Source organism: Lycorma delicatula, chromosome 1 (assembly GCF_047948215.1).
Source record: "Lycorma delicatula isolate Av1 chromosome 1, ASM4794821v1, whole genome shotgun sequence".
In the NCBI taxonomy this organism is placed as follows: domain Eukaryota; kingdom Metazoa; phylum Arthropoda; class Insecta; order Hemiptera; family Fulgoridae; genus Lycorma; species Lycorma delicatula.
The window spans coordinates 88,233,870-88,247,736 of record NC_134455.1 but is presented as its reverse complement, the minus strand read 5'-3'; the positions used below and the strand labels follow the sequence as shown (position 1 = coordinate 88,247,736).

At 34.7% G+C, this 13,867-nt stretch overlaps 1 protein-coding gene across 2 annotated transcripts in view; it reads left to right on the top strand.

The window, feature by feature from the left end:
- Window positions 1-13,867, top strand: part of LOC142319995 (DNA-directed RNA polymerase II subunit RPB2-like) — a 109,888-nt gene that overhangs the window by 42,584 nt on the left and 53,437 nt on the right. For both annotated transcript variants that reach the window (XM_075357678.1, XM_075357683.1), the window contains exon 9: window positions 4,757-4,943. In XM_075357678.1, the coding sequence (XP_075213793.1) occupies window positions 4,757-4,943 (187 nt within the window). The remainder of the gene's footprint in view (window positions 1-4,756; window positions 4,944-13,867) is intronic.

The following is a 13,867-nucleotide window of genomic DNA, read 5'->3' as shown; positions in this document are numbered from 1 at the left end:
TATACTTAGTTATTAAAAAGTTCTGCTTATGTTTTAAAATTTGATAATAAAAGTTTATATTAAAAAACAGGTCACTTTTGATGACCACAGTATTTAAAATAAACATTATCACACTTCAGAACATATAGATTGAATTAATTTCTAATAATAAAAAAATTGAAATTCACAGTATTAAGTTAATTATCTATAAGTTTTTAGTATACGAGATGTAAGTTTATGAAAAGTGAAGTATGACATTTTTGTACATTAAAGTGGTTTAAAAACCACTCACAACACTTTCACTTTTCTGGTCATCATCAATGACAGCTGCTGATCTTTCTTTTTTTATGTTATTGCTGGCATTTTTTCTTTTTTTAAGAAGTCACACGTGTATAAAATTGTCATAAATATGTTGGATTTGATTTTTGTATTCATTTATTTTTCTATGTTTGTATATTATAATGTTTGAGTATGTTAAGATGTGATATTTTTATATTTAAGATTTTATTTTGTTAAGTGGTTAAGATATGGTGCACATATTATTTCAAATTTTTTTTATAATATTGCAGACATCAATGTGGCTTTTAATAATTATACGAGATATGTTCAAAATGTAATGAGATTTTTGTTTTTTGGAAAGAATTTTATTTATTCGTCTACATTAATGTTATCCCCTTAAAAATAGTCCCCATTAGATATTATACACTTATGCCAGTGCTTTTTCCAATCCCCGAAACACTTCTGAAACTCAATTTTTGGAAAAGTGTTTAGCTTTTTCAGCGATTCGCTTTTAATCTCAATTCTGATTGTAAAACGATGGTTCTTTAAGGTTCTCTTTATTTTTGAGAATAGAAACAATTCATACAGGGCCATGTCTGGCGAATATGGCGGCTGGGGATCATTATAGTATTGTTTTTGGCTAAAAATTGACGAACAAGCATTGAAGTGTGAGTAGGCGTATTTTTGTGGTACAGAAACCATGAATTGGTTCACCACAAATCAGAGCATTTTTTTTTCGGATTGCTTCATGCAAACAGCATTGAACTTGTAGGTAATAGTCCTTATTGATCATTTGACAGTGTGGCAAGAATTCATGAGGCCCTATGCCATTTAAATCGAAGTACTCGGTGAGCATAAACTTCACATTCAACCGTAGTTGCTCAACTTTTTTCAGTCTTGGTGATGCAGAATACCTCCACTGGGACGATTGAGCCTTAGTTTCAACATCATATCCATAAACCCATCTTTCACCTGTTATGTTTGAGTAATTCTGCATTGTTGTTAACTTCATTTAGCAACCCCCTAAGAATTTCCATTTGCCGCTGTTTTTGTTCAAAATTCAACAATTTTGGAATAAATTTTGCTGTCACACATTTCATACCCAAAACATCCAAAAATATTTCATGGCATGAGCCAGTTGATATCCCAACATCATCAGTGACTTCTCTGATTGTGATTCGGCGATCATTCATAATCATTTCTTTCACTTTTTCCATGTTTTCATTGGTTGTTGATGTGCTGGGCCCTCCATTGCAATCGTCATCTTCACGACCTTCTTGGAAACACTTATACCACTCGTAAACCCCTGCTTTACTCATAGCAGACTCGCCTAAAGCAATATTTAACATTTTTAAAACATTTCTACACTTTATTCCATTCTTATAGCAAAATTTAATACAAATTCTCTGATCCATCATTGTTACAAATAAAAAATCGCTGATCGTACCAAAACATGTGTTATCATTTTGATAGCTGACGACAGACTAAACATCCAATATGGCTAAAAACGTACAGATACTTTTCAGACATGTTTACCCATACAATAACGAAAAAATCCCAAAAATCAGACTAATACAAACTGTGAAATTTCAAAATTCTAATTACTTTTTGAACATACTTCATATATATTACATGCTTGTATAAACCAAAGGAAGTATTGATTGTGAAAAATATAGTTTTCAGATTTCAACAGAAATATCCATTTGGACCATACCTGAATTCATTTTAACTAGTTTCAGCATGATGTCTGTATGTATGTATGTATGTATGTTATGCGAGATACATACATACATATGTACTCAAAAATAATTGGTTGTAGTTGTCGAAATTTTAGATTTAGGACAGTTGTAACATCTAGTTGTGCACCTCCCCTTTTCATTGCAATTGACTGAACTAAAAGTGTCTTTTTCTTTAACTACAGTAATAAGCACTCATGTGTAACTTTTCAACAATATATCATAAGTTGTACTTAAATACATTGGTTCCAGAATTACAGAAAAATTAAATTTTAATTAATGAAATATTTTGATCTTAAGGGAAAGGCACATCAATTTGAATCAGACTTCATCTCCCTTTTTTTAACTTTTTTTTTTTAAATATATTGATTTATTAATCTCTGATTGTAAAAAAATCTTTACAATAACAATAAAAAAAAAATATCAGAAGTTATTAATGAAATAGAATTGTATGTGCTTTTCATTTCAAAAAAATGTTTATATAATTTAATAGGCATACAAGTAAGTCATGTGGTGAAAACCATGATGAAAGTAACAAGGTGTCGCACACCCAGCGTTGCGCAGTGGCTCATCCCAAAATCCTTTTCCCGCCATGATGTTTAAATTCGTTTATGCGGTTGGCACACAAACAGAAGCAAGACATCAATGTGATTAAAGGCAGAATTATCAAAAATAAACTCAAACAATTGGGGAAATAACACGACGGCATATTTACATTTGTATCAGAAAAAATTTGTATTAAAAAAAAACACTGTTTAAAAGCGAGTAGTTATATCGAGAAAATTCAGAGACAAACTATCTGTGTAAAAGCTAAAACAGAATTGTGTCTTCAGAGAGAAAATTCTTTTCTGCTTTGTCCAGGTAAAAAAATGAGTCAGAGTTGTAAAACAAAACCGATTAAGATATCAAACCTGAATGCAGAACAATTGTTCTCTTTATTGCACACGGTTTAAAATGGTTTACCTAGAAAATCCCTTGCATTTCATTTGACTCATTAGAAAAATATGTTTATTGAATATAAAATTATTTTTCACGAAACAACTTTTTATTTTATTTTTATTTCAGTATTATAGAGTAATATTCATTTTGGTATCCGTAAAAAAATAAGTAATATCTCATTTTCCCGTGTAAATTAGATTATTAAAAGCAATTTCTTTCAAAAATTGTTTTGTGATAATATTTTTAATTAAACTAAAAAATCATCAATTCCGAATATTGACCAAAATAAATAATATCAGATCTTTAGTTATAAAATTTTGAAATAAGTTATCTCCCATTTAGTTGATTTTCCATTTTAACAGCATTAAATAGTTTCACATAATAAATGGAAAATAATATTAGTAAAAAAAAATATTTTATGAGCATAAAAAAAAAAAATTATCGGTGATTCGATACCGAACCCCACGAAGAGCAAAAGGAGTCATTACCATAGAGCCACACACGCTACACGAAGACTTTGTGTCAGTTGCACTTCATAAGATGTGTCCCCTGTTTGTTTGTACGCTGTGCCTGTTGTTAAAGGCAACTTAAAGGACATATACATCCTGCAGTTTCTTGTATGTTTGAATAAGGCTACGGTTTCTCCCATGCCTGTCGTAGGAGGTGACTGAAACAGAAGCTTTACTCTGTCACAACAATAACTGAATAAGAGAGGCTGAAGCCCTGTAGGACTGTGCATTGTAGAATGTTAATTTTATCTTAATTAACAATCAATTTCAATACTCTTAAGAATCAATAGACTTGTATAAAATATTTATTTTTATTAAGGATTATTAAAAAAATTTTTTTATTATTTTTAATAAATATTACAACTTTATCAGTAATACTAATTCATATTGAAAGTGAATAATCATTCATAAATATTTGATTGTTAGCTCGTTTAATCATTATCATGTATTTAAAATTTTATAAAATTTTTGTACAACTAAAAACTTTTGTCCCAAAGTTCCTTACTTATATGTTTAAATAACCCGGTAGAAAATGAGATTTTGGGACGAGCGTATACGCATGCGCGCCGAATTCTGTGCGCAATGCTACACCTTGTTACTTTCATCATGGTGAAAACATCAGATTTGGTGAAACATCTGATTATTCATTTTTCTTTTCATTTTGCTGTTTGTTATGTCATAATTTAAATATTCATCATAATTTAGTATTAGATAGATATTATGTCATAATTTAAATATTCATCATAATTTAGTATTAGATAGATATAAGACTTACATTTATTTAAAGACTATTAAGGGGCTTTTACTCTACCCTAATATTTTAGGTACGATTGTTGAATAAATAGCTGTACAAATATTTAAAGTTAATAAAAACTAATATTTTAGTAATCATGTAACTGTCCACTTTGTTAAAGAATTGGAGGATCGTATCTCATTTTCAAATGAAATAAGTTTAAATGAAGTGCAGTAAAAAATGTGTATATGTAATTTAATAGCCATACAAAGAAGTCATGTGTGTCCACATCAGATTTTTTGTAATGTTTTTCCATACAAAATCATTGTAGCTATTTAGATAAATGAGTTATTAAAACCATAATGCAAGTGATTTGTTAGTGACCAACATTGTTTATACTCATACATTTGTAATTTAAAAAAAAAATTATCATCGTTAGTAAGTGACCTGTACCAAGAACTTTGAAAATTTTTTTATTTGTGTTCCCTGTTTTTAGCTCTGTTGTTGACTTCTTTTGATCTGAATATGTTTTTATTATTTTTCTTTAGTTTCAAATTATGACTGCATTGCTTAATTTTTAGGCTGTTTAAAAATCTGATGAAACAGGTGCAGATGTATGCCCAGAAATTTACTGAAAGAGGTGAAGATTTTAAACTTGAACTTGCTATTAAAACTAAAATTATTACTGACGGATTACGATATTCACTTGCCACTGGTAACTGGGCTGATCAAAAGAAAACTCACCATTCTCATGCTGGTGTGTCACAGGCAAGTGATAAATTTAATTAGGATTTGTAGAGATTATTTTCCTTCTAGTGATAATTAAGATACAAGTTGAAACAACTCAACAAAAATTCATCAAGTTATACACACCATAATAAATTGTTTTCTTAAGAGATAGTTTTGAAGTAGAGAAAATTTACAGTATGCATTGTTTTACGACAGAAAAAAGAAATTTTTTATTTAACATTATCTGTGCCATTTATTCTCATGGATTTGAAATATGAAAAGCACTTAAGAAACAAGTAATAATCACTTCTACATCTTGAGGTAGGAAATCAGACTTGATTTCCTGAGTAATGATTATTATAGTCAGTTACTCTAGTAAAACACTAGTTGCTGAATTTTATGTGCATTTTATGGCTTGATGTGCTAGTATGCTATAATATATTCAGTTCAATGTAGAAAATTCACTTTTTACTTTCCTAACTACTGTATGTCATTGTTTATTTTCAGGCTCATTCATATTCACTTAAGTTTCTGGGACCAGAAGCTTCAGTTGAGTATCTTTGTACTGAGAAATACTTAAAATATTATGTTTTCAATCAAAATGTGAGATTTGAATACTTTTATTCCAATCAAATAGATAAATTGTGAATAATAATCAAGCGATTTAATTTGACATATCATATTGTAACAAGATCGATATAATGGACCTGAGTAAAGGATTTCTGCCAATTAAGAAGAAAGTAGTAGAAAATAACGGGAGGAATCAAGAAAGGGGTTAAAAGAAACCCAAAAGGGTTTCTTTTAGAAGAAGAAGGTTAAAAGAAACCCAAAAGGGTTTCTTTTAACCTTCTTCTTCTTTTTAACCTTCTTCTTTTCTTCTTTTTCTTCTTCTTCTTTTTAACCTTCTTCTTTAAACATGAAAGGGTTTCTTTTAGTAAAGCTAACAGGTCCATTTAACAATCGTCCTTTGTAATACACACCTAAACAGCTGACACACCTAAACAGATTTTGTTCAATGAAAAGGGGTTACTAGACCAGGGTAGGTATCTCATGGGAAAATGTGAGAGTGGATGACCAGTCTCACACTTTGAGCTCAGTCCAGTCCTGCAGGTAAAGAGGTTAGGAGTATAAATACTCTGGGGAAGACCAGTTGACAGTCAGTCTACGAGAGAGTGCTACGATAAGTTCTGCAAGAAAGTTCTACAAAGTTAGAATGTTATTATGTGAATTTGAAGCAACAGTATTCTGCAAGGAGGCCAGTGAAAGAGCAAATTTCTAGTGTGTACACATTCGACATGATTAAGATGACATCACAAGTAATTCCAGTGTGGACAATACATGAAAACAAGAAATAGTTCAGTGAGCTACTGAGACTATAAGTGAAAGAACTAATATACTGAATTTCATTCATAGATTGTTACAGTAATTTTATTTGTGAATAGCAAAGGTGTTTGCAGTAAGAGAACTTTGTCTTATCTGTTGTACTGTTGTTTTTAATTCAAGACTTGTGGTTAAAGTGTTAAGATTAGTGCTCATGCTAATGTCTTGTCAATGGGGCTGAATTCTGGTTTTCAATATTTAACTACCTATAAATAAATCCTGACTATTACTTTAAATTGTGTTGTGTATTTAATCACTGTGTATTATTATTGTTGTTGTTGTGGTTGTGATTACTATAATTATTATTTGTTTATTATTGACATTTATTATTATTATTGTTTACTGTTGCCAATATTGTTGTTACTCTGACTATTATTGTGAGTTGTTTATTATTGTTGTTTATTAGTACTATTATCATTATTTTTGTATTTTTTTTTTGTATTTTACGGGCATCAACTGGTAAGGTCATTAGCCCTCGTCACATTCCTAAAAAGAAGTTAGTATCACTATCAGGGTCGTCATGTGTAAGGGTGTAAAGGGCCCTTACATTTTTATTTAAAAGCACAAACAACACAAAAACATTAAGACACAACAACAAACAAACAACACTTATGGAGTGTAAAGGGCCCCAATCTTAAAATTTGAGATAATATCTCAAAGAACATGAAAGGAAAATACAACTTTATACAATACCATTATCTCCTTCTACCTGTCTCGTTTATTTATTAATTTTAGCACCCTCAAGGGCCAGAACTGCCATTAAGCAGTATATCAATCGCCCCAGGATGCCGTGGCAGTTGACTCCCTCCTATAAACAGTCCCGTAGGACGTAACCCATCAAGCTCCTCCCAGCGTCATAAGAGCCATCTGACCACCTGTTCAGGACGACCAAAACGCCCCTCGGTGGGGAGGCTGCCTTTCCCGGTCCTGACCTACTTGGCTATAGGCATGTAGCCAAGTGTCACAAATACGTGCCACGCTTTGAGACTCCCTTATATATATAAAAAAATATCCCTCAGAGTTTGTTTAACACAGCTTTAAATTTTTCACTTTTACAGACTTTTAAGAAGTCCACTGGCGTGTAAACAAGCAACTATTTTTCCTTCATTTCCATTATCCAAATCAGCAGCAATATCATTTCTTAGCAGGAACCTCCCTCTGAGTTCCTCATATAAGGTACACTCTTCCATTAGGTGCTTAATTGTGGTGTTTTAATACAAACACCGCACATTGGTCTCTCTTTGCCGGTTAACAAATACAAATTTGTTATTCGCATGTGACCGATTCTAAGTCTGGTCACAGCCACTTGTTCTCAGCAAGTCAACTTCACGTCGCTTTTCCATTTATACGGAAAAGTTTTGATTGAATTTAATTTTGTATTTAAACTTCTACAATCAGTATTCCACTTGTTTCTTATTATGTTAGTTAGACAATTTTTAACATCTGTCACCCTTACAGGAATTGCATCAAAAACATTGCAGACTGTTGCCTTTCTGGCAGCTTCATCTGTGCTTTCATTACCTGCAATACCAGCATGCCCTGGAGTCCATACAAATACGCATCGCTGTCCTCGTTGATTTAGAACATACAAAATGGACAGGATGTTTGCAATTAGGAAATCGTTAAACTTCTTGTTCCGAATTGCAACAAGTGCAATTAGAGAATCAGAACATATTAACACTCTCTCTTCACAATATTGTTCTGTGTACCAAAGAGCTTGCTGTATGGCAGTAAGTTCTGCCATATAGATACTGACCATATCTGGAAGTTTCCAAAAGTGGGCTTCTCCATTTACATATATGGAGCATCTAACACCATGTTTGGTTTTAGAACCGTCAGTATAAATTCTAATATATTCTTCGTAGCTACTGGCGGTTGATAAAAATTCCTGTTGGATGATCACTGCTGGCTTCTTTTATATTTCTTTCTGAGAGAGATCCAACCTTGTATTTACTGCTGGCAAGACCATGCCGGTATTTCTGTCCTAGAAATTGCTAATGTCTCTGGAATAGCAATTTCGTGTTTTCTTGTTAATTCATGGTACCTAATTCGGCTGGTCTGGATTAGGTAGGACGATGTTCATATAATTCAGCCAAAGGATGGTTGTTAAAAACTATTATTTATATGAGCAGGAAAAGCCCATATGTTTGCTGCATATCTTAGCAAAAGGATCTCTTTTCTATAATGTAGTAGCATTATTCTGGCTTCGGACATTAGATTAGTCGCCGGACTTGTGCGGAAAGCGCCTGTCGCATATCTTATTCCGCTATTATGAATTACGTCTAACTTTCTTAAATGCGACTTCCTAGTGGATGAATATACAATACATCCGTAGTCTAGTTTTGATTGAACCAATGCCTTGTGCAGTCTCAATAATATTTCTTTATCTGAGCCCCAATTGATGTTTGATAAACGTTTTATAATGTTTAGGGCTTTTTTGCATCTATCACTCAAGTCCTGTATATGTAATCCCCACGTAAGGGATTTATCCGATACCAGTCCTAAAAATTTCACTTTATCTTTATATTGTATTGGATTGTTGCCGATTGTCAAAATTGGACTTTGGTGAGGAATTCTCTTCTTACAGAAGTGTACACAGCACATTTTTTCTGGTGAAAATTGGAATCCATTATTCCTCGCAACTTCGTTTAGAGCGTCAATCGCTCGTTGTAATTTGTATTTCACCATAGCAGTCTTGTTACTGGCACACACAATTGCCAAATCATCAATATAGACGCTTTTGCTGATTTCTACTGGAATGGCTAATATCAATTTATTAATGGCGATCGTAAACAAGGTACTGCTCACTTGTGGTATGCCATTATCCAAGCTTCTTTCAGATAAATATTCATTGTTGACACGTACTTTGAAAGGACGGTCATTCATATAGTTGCTGAGTAAAACTGGCAAATTGCCACGAATGCCCCATTCATGTATCTGGAGCATTTCCATGTCGCCAGGTCATATGTAAAGCCTTCTGAAGATAAAAGAAAACTCCGACACAATGTTTCCTTCAAATAAAACAGTTTTATATAATGTTCTCTTAGTTGATCATTTGATCAGTGGTAGAATGGTATTGTCAAAAACCTGCTTGATATGGTGACATCAGGTTTTCGTTTTCTAAAAGCCAAATGACTCAATTATTTATCATTTTTTTCAAGTATTTTTCCCATAGTGCACGTCAAAGAAATAGGACGGTAGCTATTGGGATCTGTTAAATTTTTATTTTTATTTTATTACTGGAACAACATGTGCTTTTTTCCATTGCTACGGGTACTATCCATCCCGTCTATCTATCCCGATTATATAGTTCTAGTAATATGCGTTTTGCAGTGGTATTCAGCTACCTGATCATGTTATAATGGATTTCATCCGGACCAGCAGCTGTGTTGCCTGCTTTCTCCAACGCTTTCATGAATTCTTCCATTTTAAAGGGTACATTGTATGAGTAATTATATTCAGTTCTGGAATTTAGTAAACCTTCAAGTTCTGCTTTTTTCGTCCGAAAATCTTTATCGTTGTTAGCTGTTTTACTGGCTTTCTCGAAGTGATTGGTTAATAACTCTGCGATTTTGTTTGGAGTGTATTTAATTTCAACTTCATCTTGAAGGCTGGCTATGGGAGCAAAGTTTTTACGTCCACAAATCGCTTTCACTTTCCTCCAAACGTCTGATGCAGTAGTAGTTCTGTCAATGGCTGACACGTAATTCTGCCAGGATCTTTTCTTTGAATCTATCATGAGTCGTTTTGTATACGCCCTGTATTTTTTAAAGGCAATAAGATTATCCATAGTAGGACGTTTCTTAAAGACGTTATACGCTCTTTACTTTCTTTTTATAACTTCACTTATTTAATCGTTGAACAATGGAACGGGTCGCTTCGTAAGTTTCCCAGATGTTCTGGGAATATATCTCGATGCCGACTCAAGTATCGCAATTTTTATAGCGTCGATGTGAAGCTTGTCCAATCTGCCTTATCAAACAACCATCTTTTAGAGATGGGGTATGTTTTTCTTGCAACATCAGTTACAATTTGCACCAGGAAATGATCGCTTCCATGCAAGTCGTCTAAAACATGAAAGGTGTACCTCGGTGCTATCGATCCACTTATGAGCGCAAGATCTATACAGGACGTCGAACCACCTCTGGCATTGAAAAAGTTCCTGACCCATCATTTAAAATTATAATATCAGAATTCGTCAGGGACGTTTCCATTCTCTTCCGCTGGGATTTACTCAATTTGATCCCCAAAGAGAATTATGAGCATTAAAATCACCCACCAGTAAAACAGGTGGGGGAAGCTCAGAAATTAATCGTGCTATGTCATCCTCCTTCCAATCAAAAATCGGCAAGTATATGCTACAGACAATGACCTGAAGAGCAGACGCTTCATTCTAATGGCGACTGCTTGTAGGTTTCGTATTTAGATCAACAGCTTCGGCAGTAGCTCTAGTCGATGTTAATATGGCTACTCCACCTCTAACTCTTACATTTGGCGGTTGATCTCGCTGAAATATATCATAACCTCTTAATTTAAAATTTTCATTTCGGCTGAAATGTGTTTCTTGCAGCCATATACAAATCGGGTCTACATCATGTACCAAGCATTGGAGGTCATGGGTGTTTGAAAAACATCCATTAATGTTCCATTGTACAATCGACTCGCTGATTTTAAATTAAATTATGGCCTTGGTTTACCTTTCAACCAGCCTTTTTTTCTCCATATTGCGAACAAATTTGTGTTTGTGGAGAACGTCGTCGCCCGTATAGCTTCTGGCCTCTGAATCGGAGACCACCGAAGCCGCAGACGAAGACAGACATGGATCGGCCTTGATTGAAGCCGATTGAGGGGGTCGGCGGAAACCTGGCCGACCCCCGACACGGGAATCGCACCAGTCACCGCCCCTGGAAGGGGGTACACTTGCCCCCCTGTGTGGTTTATTGTGGCCTCTCTGGTTTAGAGGCCACCTCAGTTGCAGGAGGCTTGGGAGCCTCTATAGCAGACTGCAAAGCAGTCACTTTCTTCTGTCCATCATCTAATATCTCCCTAAGACAGACATGGCCTTCTGGCTTGACATCCGTTTTCTTCTCTACAAGAGCAAGTTTCGGTTTCGAAGGTGTATCTTCAGGAGGCTGTACTAATATCTTTGGCTGGATCTGTTCTTTGCTACTGAAAGGCTTCATTTTGTTTTCGATAATCCTTTCAATCAAGCCAGCCAGAGTGGGCGCAAGTTTGTCGATAATCTGACCTTCGTCAACACTACTGGAGTAGGAGCAGGAACAGTAGCCGCAGCCTGAGCATAGGTTGTTGTTGCTCTAGGTTTGCAGGCGCTTACTATCTTTTTAGCTTCAAAGTAGCTGACTTCGTGCAGGGTTTTTACTTCCTGCACAGCTACTTCGTCTTTGTACACAGGACAGTTCTTGGATCTACATGAATGCTGTCTCTTGCAATTTATACATGTAGGAGGCTCTTTACACGGCTCTCCTTCATTCACCTCATCACCGCACATGCATATTTGCGGTCTTTCACATCTAAGATCAGTGTGTCCAAAGCGCTGGCACTTGAAGCATCTCATTGGCTGTGGGACAAATGCCCACACATCCAATCAATGAATCTCTGCTCTTACCTTGTTCGGCAAAGTAGGCCGGTTGAAAGTGAGGACATGAGAATCTGAGGGTAGGACCTCTCAGTTCCTTCTCATGTTCAATCAGCAACATTCTATTACTCCTTGTGATGCTAATTCTTCAACAATTTCTTACTCCGAACTGTTAGAAGATCCCAACAGACCACAACACCCCTTGAGGTGTTGAGCGTGCCGTGGGGATCGACGCATACAACCAATTCTCCAATCTTTTTGAGCCCTAGGATCTTCTGAGACTGAGCATCATTTACAGTCTCCACATGAAGTCCAGTGAAGGTTTTGTTATTTCCTTAACAGTGCCTCCAGTGCATTTTGTTATCTCTTGAGCAATGAGAAAGAGACTCACCCTTGAGAAATTACCATCTTCTTTCATAATGACTAAATATTTTGGCTTTGGAACGTTGCTCTTGAAAAAAGCTTTTTGCAAGTTTTTTCTAGCCTCAACTTCTATTCTTCTCAATTCTGCGCTCTTTCTCCGTTTTGCCTCATGCGAAACGGGCGATTCTAAAGCCAAGGGTGTTTTCGTGAACCCTCTGCCACGTTTGTTTGTTGTTCAGTTAGCATGACCTTTAATCTCTTTTGTAGCAAGGCTAGCCGCCGGGGTACACCCCCACTCCAGGGCTACCAACCCTGGAGATTCGTTTCGGTACTCCGGTGGATGTCTTGGCAGAGAGCAGATGCGCAGTCCCTGCACTGACTCCAGGCCCCCTACACACCGAGGTTTTCAGGACTCCCATGCGGCGAAAAACATGGGCACCTTAACTACATGCTTGCCATCGCGGGAGGCATGTGGACAGCGAAAGGTCTCCATTACACCTGTAAATAACATTGACCATGGCCATCACATCGCCAGCTCTAAAGGTGGTATCAATTCATGTCCTTAATTGTTAAAAATTTAGTACCTGCAGGTGGCCGCAAAATCCAGTTCTTAAATGCGGCCTATAGATGTAATTCGGCCCAAAAATAGCATGTCCGAGAAAAACACTCAGAACCCCATTAGTCAGCTGCATGTATTGTATGTAAGTACAGCTATTGCCGCCCTGGACGTGGAACGTAGATGTTGTGTTCCAGACGTGGGGATTATCTACCTCAAGGCGTTGTTGCTGTTGCTGCCGCCGCCGCTGCTGCTGAATTGTCTTATTTTACTTATGTTATTAAATTAATAAATTATAATTATATAAACATTTTCAGTTATCAATCTCTTAATATCCTGATCAAACCAGGAACAAATGACAATATATTGCATATTTCTTACAGCCTTTGATAAGAAAAGTTTTAGTAATTTCTTTGCTTTTGCCATACGTAAAAAAAATTAATACTTATTTTTGGTTCTGCACAGTTTGGCCCTAATTGATTTTATTTTTTATTTCTCATAAATATTCTGGTTATATTGTTGCATTATTTCTTCATTAACAACTTTATTTCATAAAAAATATTCATAACCATGACAAATCAAAACTTAACCCATTAACGACAGTATTTCATTTAAAACTTGATATCTTCATTCATTATCCCAGTAATTTACCTGGAGAGAGAAGGTGAAATGCATAAATTATAAAAAAAATTGATAGCTTTTTGATAATATTTAACAATTCATGCCAAAAGAATTATGTTTAATATAAATTTGTACTGATTTTTCAAATGGTCCATTAATTTATTAAAAATGGCAACAGAATCTTAATAAGGCTCTTTCTTGTAAAAGTAAATAAAAATTAATGTGTTTTTATTATACAGAAAGATTTACATTGTATGATTTCTTTAGTGGTGAATGCTATTATTCTTTAAGAATAAGTGACTAGTCTAGTTAGCAAAGATTATACATTCATAAATATAAACTTAAGAGTAAGTTAATGTTTTTAATTTTCTAAATATCTATCTACATAATTCATACTTACAGGTACCAGATAATGATGATCTGACAATCCATTTTTGTACCTTAAAA